Source organism: Pongo abelii, chromosome 6 (assembly GCF_028885655.2).
Source record: "Pongo abelii isolate AG06213 chromosome 6, NHGRI_mPonAbe1-v2.0_pri, whole genome shotgun sequence".
Classification (NCBI taxonomy): Eukaryota; Metazoa; Chordata; class Mammalia; order Primates; family Hominidae; genus Pongo; species Pongo abelii.
In genome coordinates, this window is record NC_071991.2 from 118,525,255 (window position 1) to 118,540,301 (window position 15,047).

Below are 15,047 nucleotides of genomic sequence, written 5' to 3' on the forward strand. Positions count from 1 at the left end.
TGATTAGAACCAGAGTTACACAGCAAAGAAGAGGTCAAATCCACTGTTTCTCCCCATGGTTGAGAATTTCTGATATAAAGAGGGACACGATAAAGTCTAACTTTTTATGCATTCAATAAATGTTTACTGTTTGCTGTATGATAAGCACTGGTTCCATATGTGAGTGGAATAATTATTTGTTCCCATGGCACATTCAGTATAGCAGAAAGGACCCAGACAAATAATAAACAAACTAACAAACAGTTATCAAATGGTGAAGAGCATAAAGGAAACAAATGGGGTGCTGACATGAACAAAAGTAGGGAGACATAATTGTGCTAGAGTTTCAGGAAAACCTTGCTGAGACCTAAAATATAAGATGTCTCCATGCAAAATTAGGGGGAAAGCAATCCCAATCTAGATGATAGGCTTTTAACATGCCCTAAATTGTGATAGACTGAGAGAACCCAGTGAGAAGAGTGGTAGTGGAACCACCTGAAGTAGGATAGAAGGACATAGGACAGGTACAGGGCCAACAGCTTTGCAGAATAAGCTAACAGAAAATGAGAGTGGTCCAGCCTGAAGGTGCAGCTCAGTGGATGGGGCAGAGGAAGGAGAAGGAGAGAAGTTTCAGAGACGCAATACACTATCGTTCTGTTCTACATCTGTCAGACTATTGAAAGCATTGCTTAGTGTAGCACATGCCTCCATAATGATACTCAGTGCAGTGAAATGTTACCCGCTGTTGTAAATATAAGAATGTGCTTTGAATAAAATACATGCATCTGATTCCACTCTGGTGTATCATGAATTCTTAAAAAAGGTTTGTTAAAATGAAATTCATCTGTTAAATTCTCTCCAAATAGTTCCCATTTCGCTTCTCACATTAACTGTCTCTTCCACTTGCTGTGTTGTCCTCTATTATAGTTTGTTTTGTTTTTAATGAGTTGACACAGATATATTTTTAAAGTAAAACTTGCTTTCATTTTTTAATTGGCAGAACAATGACATGAATATCAATGTCAAAATAAAGATTAAAATAAAGTTATCTACTTTTAGCACAAACAACTATTGGTAAGCCAGCAGGGGAAAGATAAGGAATATTTGCTCCCTTTTATCCATAAATGTTATTTGCCACATAAGATCTTATTGTTTAGATTTTATTATTATGCGTCAAGTTAATTAATACGACAACTAATATCTATTATTTTAATGCAGGATTGTGGTTTGCTGATTCATCCAGAGGAAACCTGTGGGTTGCAGCCTATTTCTTCTGACTACATTGAAGCCATTTTACAGTCTGAACTAAAAAGATGTCCATCTGGGGACATGAAAGGTGACTATCACATTGGATATCACTTCTCTAAAAAAAGAATAATTTGGTATAGATAAGTGTATGCTTATTTAAACTATCCTTTTATAAAAAATCAAGGGCATTACTTTTTATTGACTATGAACTATAAAGCATATAATTAATGTAAGTGCATTGTTTTAATATTTGAAATACTTTGATTAATCAATTATTTTCTTCTCCCCTTTTTACCCAGTTAATCCATATTCATCTGCAGATCTGTTACCCATGTTACTTTTGCCAGAGAGCCTTCCTTGAGCCTCTGATTTGTTTCTTTATTATATAGTTCATAGCACTCAGTAATTTTCTTTCATAGCAGTTACCGCAATTATTTAAATGACCAAGTATTGAATTAATTGTTTAATGTCAGTTTTCCCAGGATGTCAGCTTCATGAGGGCAGAGAGCCTAACTTTGTTTGCATTACACTAATTCATTTGGCACCATAATCTGTACATAGTAGTTAGAAAATAAATATTTGGTGTGAACCAAAGAACTGCAAAGTATGCAAGTTCAGTTTTAAATTATTTCTTTTCACTAAAAAAAAGTTAGGGGGCATGATTACTAGTATCCCTCATATATCGGTCATTTATATAGGCAAGAAAATTATGACATCAAATTTAATTACTGTGTTAAATCCTGCCTAAGCACTGAGCAGACCTGGAATGAGATACTTCTTTGGTGCCATTCTCAACATTCCCTATTTCTCTCCTTCCCCAGCAATCTTCTTTCAGTGGAGATGGTGGGGTCAAGCCAAAGTTGGGACTAAAAATGCCTTCAAAGCCATTAGAGGAACAGAGAGCATCTTCTCCAAGTTTCCTGGTTACTGCTCTGTCCTCCTGAACCCAAGTCTCCCTTCCTCTAAAAAGTCTGAAAAAACACTCAGGAGCTTTTCTACCCTTGCCATGAACTTCACACCACAGCTTGAATGGGAAATGAGTTTCCCAAATGGGCAGGACAAATTGCAATTTGGCATGCACAGTTAACAAACGTGGGCATGTCCCCATTCTTGAACATGTGTTCCAAATAATAAATTACAGTCAAGGAATAGAGAGGGATTTACCCATTATGGTGTGTCAGGTGGTGTGATTTGTGATTCTCTGCTAAATGAGATATATACTCTTCCATACAAAGGAGACACTGATATGTCCAGTTAAATATTTTTTATCAGATGACAATTTATGAGAAATCATAAAACAATTCTATTCCTCCTACTGCACCAAGGCAAAAGTTCTTCAACAAAAAGTTCAAAGTACATTACTGGGATTCTTCAAGACGTGGCAGCTTGTTCTGTTCGCTAAATGTACGCTAACTTATGTTGGGCTTTGTGCCTGGACATTGTGGGTGAGGCCGCCGTAGAACAGTGGCCTTCTGGTACTTAAGGAGTTAGGCCTCCTTAGAGAAGGCCCCAAATTGACTCACAAGTCAAGTGCATGCTCCTTAGCCTGATAATTTGAAGCCTCCATAATCTGGCCCATTTCTATATTTCCAGCCTCCTCCCAGCCTCTTTGCCTCTCTTTATGTTGACAGTGCCCCTTTAGAATTTCAGGTTTTTGTCCGCACTGTTCCCTCTACCTACAAGTCCTCTTCCCATCTTTTCCCAACTTCTGATGCTGGAAGTCCTCTCCGGGAAGCCTTTTTTCACCACCAGATTCCCAGCTTAGCTTCTTCCCAGTGCATCCTGGGCACATCTCTACAACAGCTCTTACCATATTATGTTAAGTATTTATATGTCTCTCACTTAGTCTCCAAAATGAAATGATGTTCCCTACGAAGAGGAGGAAGTAGCACAGGGCCATTCATAGGGTGAAGCCAGTAAAGATTAAAATACATATGCATTTATATTTTACCTGATCATTTTTCTTTTTATGTTTTATAATTGATAAAATATATAAATATAGGAATATATATATATATTACAGTGTACTCATTAATACATCAAGGGTGCATGAGCAATACGTTTTTACTGATGGCTTACCTAGATTATAGGCTTCTCTAGAGAAGAGATTGTCCCTTATCCACCTTCCAATGTCTAATATATGAATTTAAAATGGTTGCTGAACTAAAACCAAGATCCAACCTCCCTCCCATCCACAGAAGACTATGAGCAGCCAGGGCACAATCATGACAACCAACTGCTCCATCCTGAAGCTCCAAAAGGCCCAAAGACTCAAAAACTTAACAAGTGAGGTCAGGGTAGCAGTCTGCAAGAATGTATCATTTGCTGCTAGAGATCATTTCCTTCCTTAGTAGCAGGATTCCCTCCTATTGAAAGAAGTTATAGTGGACAAAACTGGGAGAAAGTTTATTTAGGAGCTCTGGATTTAGTTTTAATGGCCAAAGATAGACTGCTTTGAAAATCTTATTTTAAAAACACATTACAGCTATTGGGCAAAACTGGATCTTTTTTTTTTTCACTTTGCCTATGTATTGATCTCAAGATATCATTTTCAATAACATCAGCCATTAAACTTTTGAATGACTATATTTTTTTAGTTCTTAAATTGATTTCTATTTTTTAGGAAATAATTTAACTGTAAGATACAACCTAGAATTAAATCTGTTGCTTAAGAAAGAAAAAATAATTATTCTAATTAGGAAAAATAAAAATTTCTACAGTGGTCATTGAATGAGAATTAACTTTAAGGAAAATATTTCAGATTGCATTTTATGATATGTAAACAATTAAAAAAATTTATCCTACCTTATTTTAGCAAGGAATTATGACAACTTATACTTTAATACTAATATTGAAAATATAGATGTTTTTGTCTTCTTAAAAAAATGCTTTGTATTATAACATTACAGAGTCAGGAATTAGTGCCAACATTTACATGATTTCCTATCTCACCTCAACCCTAAATCAGAGTTGAACTTTTTTCCTCTGTTGTATCATTCAATCTGATTCACTGAAATGGCTGAAATCTAACTTGCATTAAATACAGAGCTATAATTATAAATCAAATGACTTCTCCTAAAAGACAATTTCGTTCCTCAGAATGTTGTTTCCTAAAACATATGTCACACTTTACTTCAGAAATCACAGCTTTGATTCATTCAGTGTTCAAATATATAACATAGAATTTATGGTACTTTTTTGGACAATTTTAGTAAAGAGCTGGTATTATTTAAAATATCAAGAGCACCAGTTTTGCAGATGTTATACAGATGCCTATTTCAAGCAGTATTTAACTCACAATAAATAAAAGGAATTGTTAACCAATGCAAAAATGCAGAGTTATGGCTGTATAAATATAGAGTAGTACGAACCACTGGGGCCAAGTTTTCAGAGACCCAATCAGGGTTCCTTTTTATGTGCATGCACTTTCATGTCCACAAACTAATTGCACCCATATTTGAATCTTTGTGCACGCAATTAGCTACTTGTTTCTTCATCCTTGGCAGCAAGTGGCCAAAGTGGGCCTCAGTTTGTACAAAATTAGCTGTCAGCAAGGTTGAGGGGTACAGTGTCTGAAGTACGGGTGGGATGCATATGCTCTGAGATTCTGAGATCTGCTGAAAACAGCCCTTCAAAAGATTATTAAATAGAATCTCATTAGCAGAAACATATTTATGCCCTCAACATATCATTATCCTATTAGAAAGAAAATTAACAATCTTTGCTTAAACATAGTCTCTGTCCACACAGGAGCTCACTAAGTAAATTCAGCTTTTTAAAATAAATTCATTATAACAATCAGTTTGTGAGTTTTCCTATAAGTGCTACCAAAGAGGATGTGGGGCTGTATTTCATTTTCTGCTGATTATTTTGTGGTGACCTAGCCTAATATGATAAAAGGATAGGCAAATTGAAGACTCAGAGGCCTCAGTTCTGGGCCTGCCCTGTCATTAACAGCATGATCCCACTTCTGTTATTTAACTCTTTGGGCCTCAGATTGCCTCTTCTGTTAAAAAAAAAAAAAAAAAGCGACGGGGAGGGGAGGGAGAAAGGACACACTCTAAGGCCTCTTCTAACCTCCATCCAACGTGATGCTACACAGCCACTCAATGTGAACCTCTGTGAAGGAAAGACTATCATTTATCTAAGGAGGTTTGCTTGAGAAATACATCAACAAAGATTAAACTTTAGGCTGTGTCTATATCAAAGATGTGGAGGAGGTTGGTTATTAATGACAAACCATGCTTGCCAGAACAGAATTAGAATTAGAAAGCAAGATATATTCTGAATGAAAAAGAAATTATAAAACAGAATTGGATGGAAAAATAAGCACTTTTGAGGAAGATAATCTTTATTTTGCCATTCAAAAACCAGCATCTCTCCTAAATTTTCTGGTTGTTTCTTTTAGCAGTACAGCCATTCTCTACAACCAGAAACTTTAGAAACATCTTTCACATAGCAGACCCTCTTTTTCTCCAATATATGCAGTCAGTGCTTCAGTCTCGCTCCTGTCAGGCCCATCTCTTCACTGTACCTAAAGTACCACTCCTTCCAGGTCTTCAAATCTTATCTGTCCCTAAAGGCCTGTTCACATATTATCTGCTTCATGGACCCTTCCAGAAAACTCTGACCTCCATGACTCTATTTTGAACAACTGTGGCTCACTGAGGGTAGAGGCGGGAAAATACATAAAATATATATGTTGACTATTAGGTAATCAGGCACTATGGCAGGTGTTATACATATTTTCCTTATAGAGAAGTAAATTTAATCATGAAAAGATTAAGTAATTTCTCCAATTTAAATAGTGAGTTTTATCCTTGGCAGCATATTGGAATCAGCAAAGAAGCATTAAAAAATACTGATTTCTGAGCCCCATCCCCACTGATTCTGATTCAATGTCTGGGGTACAATCTGGGCATAGGAATTTTTAAAAGCTTTCCAAGTGACTCTAATATGTAGTCAATGTTGAGGTCCGCAGGGCCATTTGGAGATAGAGCCCAGGTGTGCATGGTCTCCAAAGCCCCAACTCTTTACCACACAGATATTTTTACTCCATTATGCATTACTTGTTTTTATGCTATAGTTATTCTATATTATGTATAAATTATAATCTTCTAACCTGATTACAAATTTTTGAGGTTTAGCATTATAGTTAAGAGCATGGACTCTGGAGCTGACTGCCCTGCTCAAATGCTAGTTCTACTACCTACTAACTAGAGGATCTCAGACAAGTTCCTGAGCCCTGGTTAAGGAGATGATAACAGGGTTGTTGATGTTTAAATATGTTGATAAATTAAAGTTTTTAGAATATTCCTAGCATTTGGGAGGTACTGAAAAATGTTAACTATTTTTTAAAAATTATTATGATATTTTAACACCAATAATGCCTAACACTTCAACTGAGTATATACTTAATGTATTAAACTTAAATCCTTCTGGAGAGTCATATGTATATGGAGACATAAAGGTTAATTTATCATTCCTGAAATTGCATAGAAAGTACTTAGTAGATAGACATTTAATAAAGCAGTTTTCTGGAATTCTCATTACATGTAAAAATCAAAGAAAAGAAAAAAATGTGGTAAGAAGAACAAATGAGTCTGCATTCCTTTTGAAAATTTGGTATTTCTCTTGCAGTTGACATTGTACCCCACAAAGTTATTGTTATTTTCTTTCCTTTCCTGGAATTCATAATTTTCTCATCTCCTTTCCCTCCTATTTTCTTTTATCTCTTCCAGTTTCTCTCTCTTAATATACCTACATTTCTTTCTCTTTCTGTGGTCAATCAGTAAGAGCCATAAACTATATCCTCTTTCATATTTTATTATTTATAACTGTTTCCACATACACAAACACATTCACAATTCTAACATCCCTGAAGTCATGAATATAAAATGCACTATATTCATCTCCTAAAAACAGAAATCCTTTCCACTAAAATTAATATAACACCAGATACCATTATTAGCAGTACCACTAATCAAAGCCAGAATGGACAAAGTTTTTAAGTTTTTTCCTTTCTAACTCAAGAACTATCTGGGTGATATTTAGCTCCTCAGTTTTGAAGGGTAAACATATACTAGTAACATAAGCAAGATATTTAGGGTAAGGAGAGTGATTATCAGAGATATCATTGTATATGTTCTCCAACAAGGAGAGAAATAACCACTCCATATTTGTTTATATGATGTGCTATGTTCACACTCAATTCCTGAAAAGATGAACAAGGAAAAAAAAAAACAAAAAAAATTATATTTTTCTACCACATTATTAATGTATCCACTCACACTAAAAGCTGAAGTGTTTTGCATGAATGTTGTTTTATCAATAAAACAGGAAAGATCTTAAATGCATAGAGAATATTCATTTATTTTATAAACATTTGCTAAAGCTTGGGACCTACTTTCTACCCGAACTCTGTTAGTAACAAAAGATGAATACAATATTGCAAATGTGTCTTAAATACATTATTCCATTACATCGTTACACCAATCATGTGAGAAGAACTGTACACACCTCATCTAACAGATGAAGAAATTCAGGCAACAGCTAGAAAGAGGTGAAGAGATTCACACCAAAAAGGCCATCAATCAAATTGAAGAAAAATAACTAATCTTCAAAATAATAAATTATCATCATACTGAAGTAGTTCTCTTGTATCTTAAATCTCTTGAGAGCAGGGAATAGATCTATTATACTTATGGATGGAGAACCTATGCATGTGTTAGGCTAATAAATATTTGAGGCTAAATGCCAATTTGGGGGGCTCCCAGTCTATTAATGCTTTGGTCTTACTGAAGTGCTCAATGTACTGTTTAAAAATAGGTAATGATTGAGTAATACTTAGATTTTTAATAAGTATAAGGTTTCATGGAACAGAGCTCATACTTGATTTCAGCATGAAATGTGTTATTTCAGAACATTACTTAATGTTGCTATTCTATTTGGTTGGCAGGAAGCCATGCCTTCATTATTCCACTAGATTTAAAGGATAAGGATGGTCTTGCTATAATTTCTGAAATGGTGTGCCATAGCTGAATTTTAAAGTTACTTACAAACTTCACCAGCAGAAACAGAACCAAAGAAAGTTTTGTCATCTATTCCAGGCCAGTGGATTGTGCCTTGCCTTAGTTGTTCAGACAACAGGACGTGTGACTGGAGAGAAATAACCTGGCAGCCCCACAATTGCCAATATGGTGTCCTAACTAAGCCTCAACTCCAGCAGTGCCTGGGAGGAAGGAAGGTAGGTTCTGGATCTCGTGGGGGAAGCCTTTAATGTATGCCACCTGAAGTACTAAAAATCATATAGTTGTATCTACTAGACCAATTCCTGCTGTCTCACAGCAGAGGAAAACTAACTGAATGCAATATGGCTTTTTGAATCATGTATAGATGTTATCATAGAATAGCCTGAACAATTCCCGCTCCAAATGTTCAGTTTTCTCCAAGTAACTCTGTTTGACAGATGGAGGATATTAAAGTCTTGTCCTATGCTGACCCGATTCCATGCTGTTTTCTCAGCACAAATTGGTAGGAGCTTGCCACGTCAACTGACAGTTGGCAGTTGAGAGCAGCTGGCCTTGTCAACTGCAGCTCTGGCAAGCACTGCTGTGAAAACAGACATCTGCAGCTCAGCACAGGAAATCAAAAGGTCCTGCATGTGAGACTCACTTCTAGAGCTTTCCAAGTGCATGGGATTATTTTTATACACTAACCTTACTGATCTTCTTTCATATTCCTGGTCAGGTCTCACATGGACCTCACTAGGCTGATTTTTCCTTTAGTGAGGCTTCTAAGCTGATTTCTGGGACATGCAGTGTCTTCTTGCTAGGCATGCTCTGACTAGGTAGAGTCTGGCAGAACTCTCAGATATGCAAAATGGGCACATAGACTGAGATGCTTGGTTAACATCAAGTAAGTAATCCTTAACCCAATTTTCAAAGTGCTTTTTATTAGATGGACATTTCCTTATACAGTTTATAAGCTCTCACACATGAGCAAGACTGATTTCAAAAGTGGATTTTCACAAAGCTCTATTAAAACACATAGAATTGCGCACATGTACCATAAAACCTAAAGTATAATAATAATAATAATAATAATAATAAAAGAAAAAAAAAAAAAAAGAAAAAAAGCCCTGGGCAGAATGTATGCCAATTTACTAGCAAATAGTTAAGGAAGAATAACAGGAGGTGAGGGGCAGGACAGGAAGATGGACCTCTTCTTCATGGTGATTTCAATATAAATGTTCCAATTTTCATGATTGAGAATGTCTCTAAAGATCAATCAGTAGTGTTAGTTCCTTTTTTAAAAAAAGAAGGGAAGAAAATCATTTAGAAACTTACGTTGCACTGTTATTAATTGAGCATTGATTTTGTGCTCAATTAATTTTGTTAGCAAGAAACTGTTTCTTGCTAACTTTGTTACAATTTAAATCCCACCAGACTGTAAGCTTCATAAGGGCAGGGAATGTGTTTAATCCACCGCCATAATCTCATTGTTGAGCATAATTTTTGACACAGAATAGTAACTTAATAAATATTTGTCAAGTAAATGAATAAATTAAAAATGTATTTATTCCTAATCACAGCTAAGGTAGATATTATCATATCTGTTTTCTGCTTAAGATAAGTAAAGCTCAGAGAGATTGAGTAATTCACTGATAATCATACATGTATGGGTGTGGCTACTCCACAGGCATTTTTTTTTTTTTGTCTCACACTGTCACCCAGGCTGGAGTGCAATGGCGTGATCTCGGCTCAATGCAACCTCCACCTCCCAGGTTCTGGCGCGTCTCCTGCCTCAGCCTCCCAAGTAGCTGGGATTACAGGCACCTGCCACCACGCCTGGCTAATTTTTTGAATTTATAGTAGAGATGGGGTTTCACTATGTTGGCCAGGCTGGTCTCGAACTCCTGACCTCAAGTGATCCACCCACCTCGGCATCTCTAAGTGCTGGGATTACAGGCATGAGCCACCATGCCCAGCCCTCCACAGGCATTTTAAACCATCAACTTGGATAATCCAGCCTCCATATCCTATAAATGTTGCACTGGGAGCAATGACAATAGCTGTTGCCACACAGCCAGACTTCTCTAAGCTCAGAATACCATTCTGACCTCAGAATTTAGAGTGTTCAGAAAAATTCCAAGAAACTGTCACAGTCTATTAACCTGAAAAGCAGTAGATGTTCATTTAAGTTCATCACTAAATTCTGTGGTTTTAGACACGACACGTCTTGTTTCTCAGGCTCATTTTCTTCATCTGTAAAATAACCCTCTGTGGTAGATTCATCGACTTTGTAAAAAGCTAAAGGCCCTCTTCCCTGTTTGTCTTAGCTCGAGCTGCTATAATAACATACAATAGACTGGGTGGCTTAAACAACAAACACTTATTTCTCACAGTTCTGGAGGCTACAGGGTCCTAGATCAGGGTGTCAGCATGGTCAGGTTCTTGGGATAGCCCTCTTCCTGGCTTCTGTTGACTGCCTTCTTGCTTTGTCATCACACAGCAAAGAGAGAGAAAGAGTTTTAGTCCCTGACTCTTCTTATAAGGAAACTTCTTATAAGGAAACTAATCCCATCATGAAGCCAATGATAGGAAACCAATCCTATCATTATGACCTTATCTACACATAATGACCTCCCAAAGACCCCTACCTCCTAATAGCATCACATTGGAGATTAGTGTTTCAACATATGAATTTGGAGGAAACATAAACTTTCAGCCCACAACATTATCTTTACTAATTTCTAGGCTGATTGTTAATAATTCTACAAAGTAATGGTTAAAAAAAAAGATCATCGTTCATACCTGTTAATGAGAGAGGGTATTGCAAAGTTTGAAAATAAAAGTCCGTTCTTAGATGAGACTTCAGAAGACCAGTTAGCTCGCTGCACAGCAAAAGGGCTTATCTTTGTGACTCTCCTAGTTTGTAGGTGTTCTTCAGAACTTGCATGCTCAGAAACTCAAATTTGCCAACACACTGCCAATAGGTCTACATAGCCTGATGTATTTATCAAGACGCTAATTTATTCTATATGCAAAAGGCAAGCATTATCCATTTTTAACAGAGAAGTGACACAACCAGCATTAGAAAGGCCATGCCGCAGCGGTATGGAGGCTCTCTAGGGGTAATAAAAAATAGATGCTAGAGAGGCAGAGGCTGTGTAATGGGAAAATTCCAACATGCGTAATTGAGGAGGCAAAGCAATTATAGACTATATCCAGAATAATCTCATTGATGTAAAAACCAACGCATACCTACAAACATGTTTACATACATAGAGAATTTCTTGAAGTAACAAACAGTTAAGAGTAATTTCATAGGTGGAGAGGAGTGGGAGAGGGGCAGGGTGCAAAATAAAAATACAGGATCCTGTGTTCAAAATTTATTAAGAGTTTCAAGACAATAGTAGAACAAAAGGTGAACAAGAGCGCCAGTGACATAACCAAGAAATGCCTGAGAGAGATCAAGGTTTCAAGTAAACCACATTTGGACAGATCTTTGGAGAGAAAACGCCAAGAGCAGATGGCAATGCAGATGCTAAGGCTGAGGAGGGAGGGGGAGGAGGCTGGTAACCCTGTCCAGGGTACCCAAACACTGGGGCTAGTTCCCAGCCCTGAATGGGTCCTGGGGAATAGATGAGTGAAGGAACTGTGGGACTACCCATACTTGCTGTGGACTTCTGGATTCCTGGCTACAGGGGACCCAACATACCCCACGGACATTTGAGCTGACAGGGGAATCTGTCCAGAGAGTAGACATAGATGGTACCTGAGCCAGTGCAGAAACAGGGGCCTTAGTGCACAACACATCCCTGGCGGAACCCATCTCTGGCTATAGGCACCCATCCCCCAAGGTTCCCTGTCTCCCTCCAAGAAGTTTTAGCCCCAGCCTACTGCTTAGCCAGAAGAAGATAGGGCCAACTTCCCCACGGGACTGGGGCACATCTGTTCTGCAGGCCCTCCTGCCCACTCTGCCTGGCTTCTCTGCAGGAGCATGTGCACAGCAGCCTCCACTGCACAGCTGGATGCTTTGCTCCACCTGATTATGTTCCTGATGGCCTGGGAGCACTTTAGATCCCCTAGTGCACCTGAAACCTAACTCCAAGGGTTCAAAGGATAGAGCCACTAGCTGATCCTGGTGCTCAAGGCTGCAGTGTGCAGCTCAAGAGTGCTGAGCCAGGATATGTGGCCAGCACTCAAGTGGGAAACAAACCCACATTCTCAGAGCACTAAGAGGGATGACATGTGTGGTTTCATGGGCTGGAACAGGAGCAAGGCATGCCTCCCTCCACAGGACCAGCCTGGAAAGAATGTGGCCTATCTCCTTGCCGGAGCCCCTGTTCAGGGAGCCCCCCAGCTTGGACCATCTAACAAAAGAAATGCAGACACAGTACCAGTGATTAAAGGGGGCTCCGCAAAGGTGTAGGAGCAGGACTAATGAGAGGAGGTCACCTCTCTCCCCACCATACTACAGAGCATGGCTGCAAACTTGAATAAATACAGAGGAGCCCTGTGGCTGAGTAAGGGCCTAACACACATTACTCTTATATGCCATCTACTGGATCATAGCCCAAACTGCCACACCAAAAAGATTTTGCTAATATAGCACCGTGTGAAACCAAAAAAAAAAAAAAAAGAAAGAAAAAGAAAGCATTAAGCCACAAATAAAGAGGCCATACAGAGCCTTTACCCTTTGAAAACATCCAGAAATAAAGCCAAGTGACTATACTCAACTCACACCACATTTAAAGCAACACTAATTCTCCCAAATAAGAAAGAATCAGCCCAAGAATTCTGGCAATTTAAAAACTAGAGTGTCCTCTTACCTCCAAATGAGTCCACTAGCTTCTCAGCCATGTTTCTTAATCAGTATAAAATGACTGAAATGATAGACATAGAATTCAGAATATGGATGTCAAAGAAACTCATCAAGATTCAATAGAAAGTTGAAACTCAATCCAAGAAATCCAGTAAAATGATTCAAGAGTTCAAAGATGAAATAGCCATTTTAAGAAAGATTCAAATTTAACTTCTAGACTTGAAAAAATTCACTGTAATAATTTCATAATACAATCAGAAGTATTAACAGCAGAATAGACCAGGCTGAGGAAAGACTCTCCAAACTCAAAAACTGGTTCTTTGAATCAACTCAAACAAGAATAAAGAAAAAAATACTTTAAAAAATTAAACAAAAACTCCAAGAAATATGAGATTATATAAACAGAACAAATCTGCAACTCATTGGCATTCCTGAGAGGGGAGAGATAATAGACAACTTAGAAAATACATTTGATGATATAGTTCATGAAAATTTCCCTAATCTCATGAAAGAGGTTAACATGCACATTCAAAAAATATGGAGAACTCCAGCTATATACTATATGAAATGACCATCCCCAAAGAACATACTCATCAGATTCACCAATATCAATATAAAAGAAAAAAATTTAAAGGCAGCTAGCTAGAGAGAAGGGTCAAGTCTCATACAGAGGGAACCCCATTAGGCTGGCAGCAGACCTTTCAGCAGAAACCTTACAAGCCAGAGATTAGGGGCCTATTTTCAGCATCTTTAAAGAAAAGAAATTCCAACCAATAATTTTATATCACACTAAAATAAACTTTATAAGTGAAGGAGAAATAAAATCATTCTCAGATAAGCAAACACTGAGGGGATTTGTTTCAAATAGACCACTAGCACTACAAGAGGTCCTTAAGGGAGTGCTGAACAAGGAATTAAAAGATCAGCACCTGCTACCACAGGAAGGCCATTACATAATGGTAAAGGGATCAATTCAACAAGAAGAACTAACTATCCTAAATATATATGCATGCAATACAGGAGTAACCAGATTCATAAAGCAAGTCCTTAGTGACCTACAAAGAGACTTAGACTCCCACACAATAATAATGGGAGAATTTAACACCCCACTGTCAACATTAGGCAGATCAACAAGACAGAAAGTTAACAAGGATATCCAGGAATTGAACTCAGCTCTGCACCAAGCAGACCTAATAGACACCTACAGAATTCTCCACCCCAAATCAACAGAATATACATTCTTTTCAGCACCACACCACACCTATTCCAAAATTGACCACATAGTTGGCAGTAAAGCACTCCTCAGCAAATGTAAAAGAACAGAAATTATAACAAACTGTCTCTCGGACCACAGTGCAATCAAACTAGAACTCAGGATGAAGAAACTCACTCAAAACCGCTCAACTACATGGAAACTGAACAACCTGCTCCTGAATGACTACTGGGTACATAACGAAATGAAGACAGAAATAAAGATGTTCTTTGAAACCAACAAGAACAAAGACACAACATACCAGAATCTCTGGGACACATTCAAAGCAGCGTGTAGAGGGAAATTTATAGCACTAAATGCCCACAAGAGAAAGCAGGAAAGATCTAAAATTGACACCTTAACATCGCCATTAAAAGAACTAGAGAAGCAAGAGCAAACACATTCAAAAGCTAGCAGAAGGGAAGAAATAACTAAGAGCAGAACTGAAGGAAATAGAGACACAAAAAGCCCTTCAGAAAATCAATGAATCCAGGAGCTGGTGTTTTGAAAGGATCAACAAAATTGATAGACTGCTAGCAAGACTAATAAAGAAGAAAAGAAAGAAGAATCAAATAGACGCAATAAAAAATGACAAACGGGATATCACCGCCTATCCCACAGAAATACAAACTATCATCAGAGAATACTATAAACACCTCTACGCAAATAAACTAGAAAATCTAGAAGAAATGGATAAATTCCTTGACACTTACACTCTCCCAAGACTAAACCAGGAAGA

At 37.6% G+C, this 15,047-nt stretch overlaps 1 protein-coding gene across 4 annotated transcripts in view; it reads left to right on the forward strand.

Moving 5' to 3' along the window:
* Positions 1-15,047, forward strand: part of CPED1 (cadherin like and PC-esterase domain containing 1) — a 317,128-nt gene that overhangs the window by 253,009 nt on the left and 49,072 nt on the right. For all 4 annotated transcript variants that reach the window (XM_009243173.4, XM_054559715.2, XM_009243172.4 and 1 more), the window contains 2 exons: positions 1,198-1,315; positions 8,337-8,473. In XM_009243173.4, the coding sequence (XP_009241448.3) occupies positions 1,198-1,315; positions 8,337-8,473 (255 nt within the window). The remainder of the gene's footprint in view (positions 1-1,197; positions 1,316-8,336; positions 8,474-15,047) is intronic.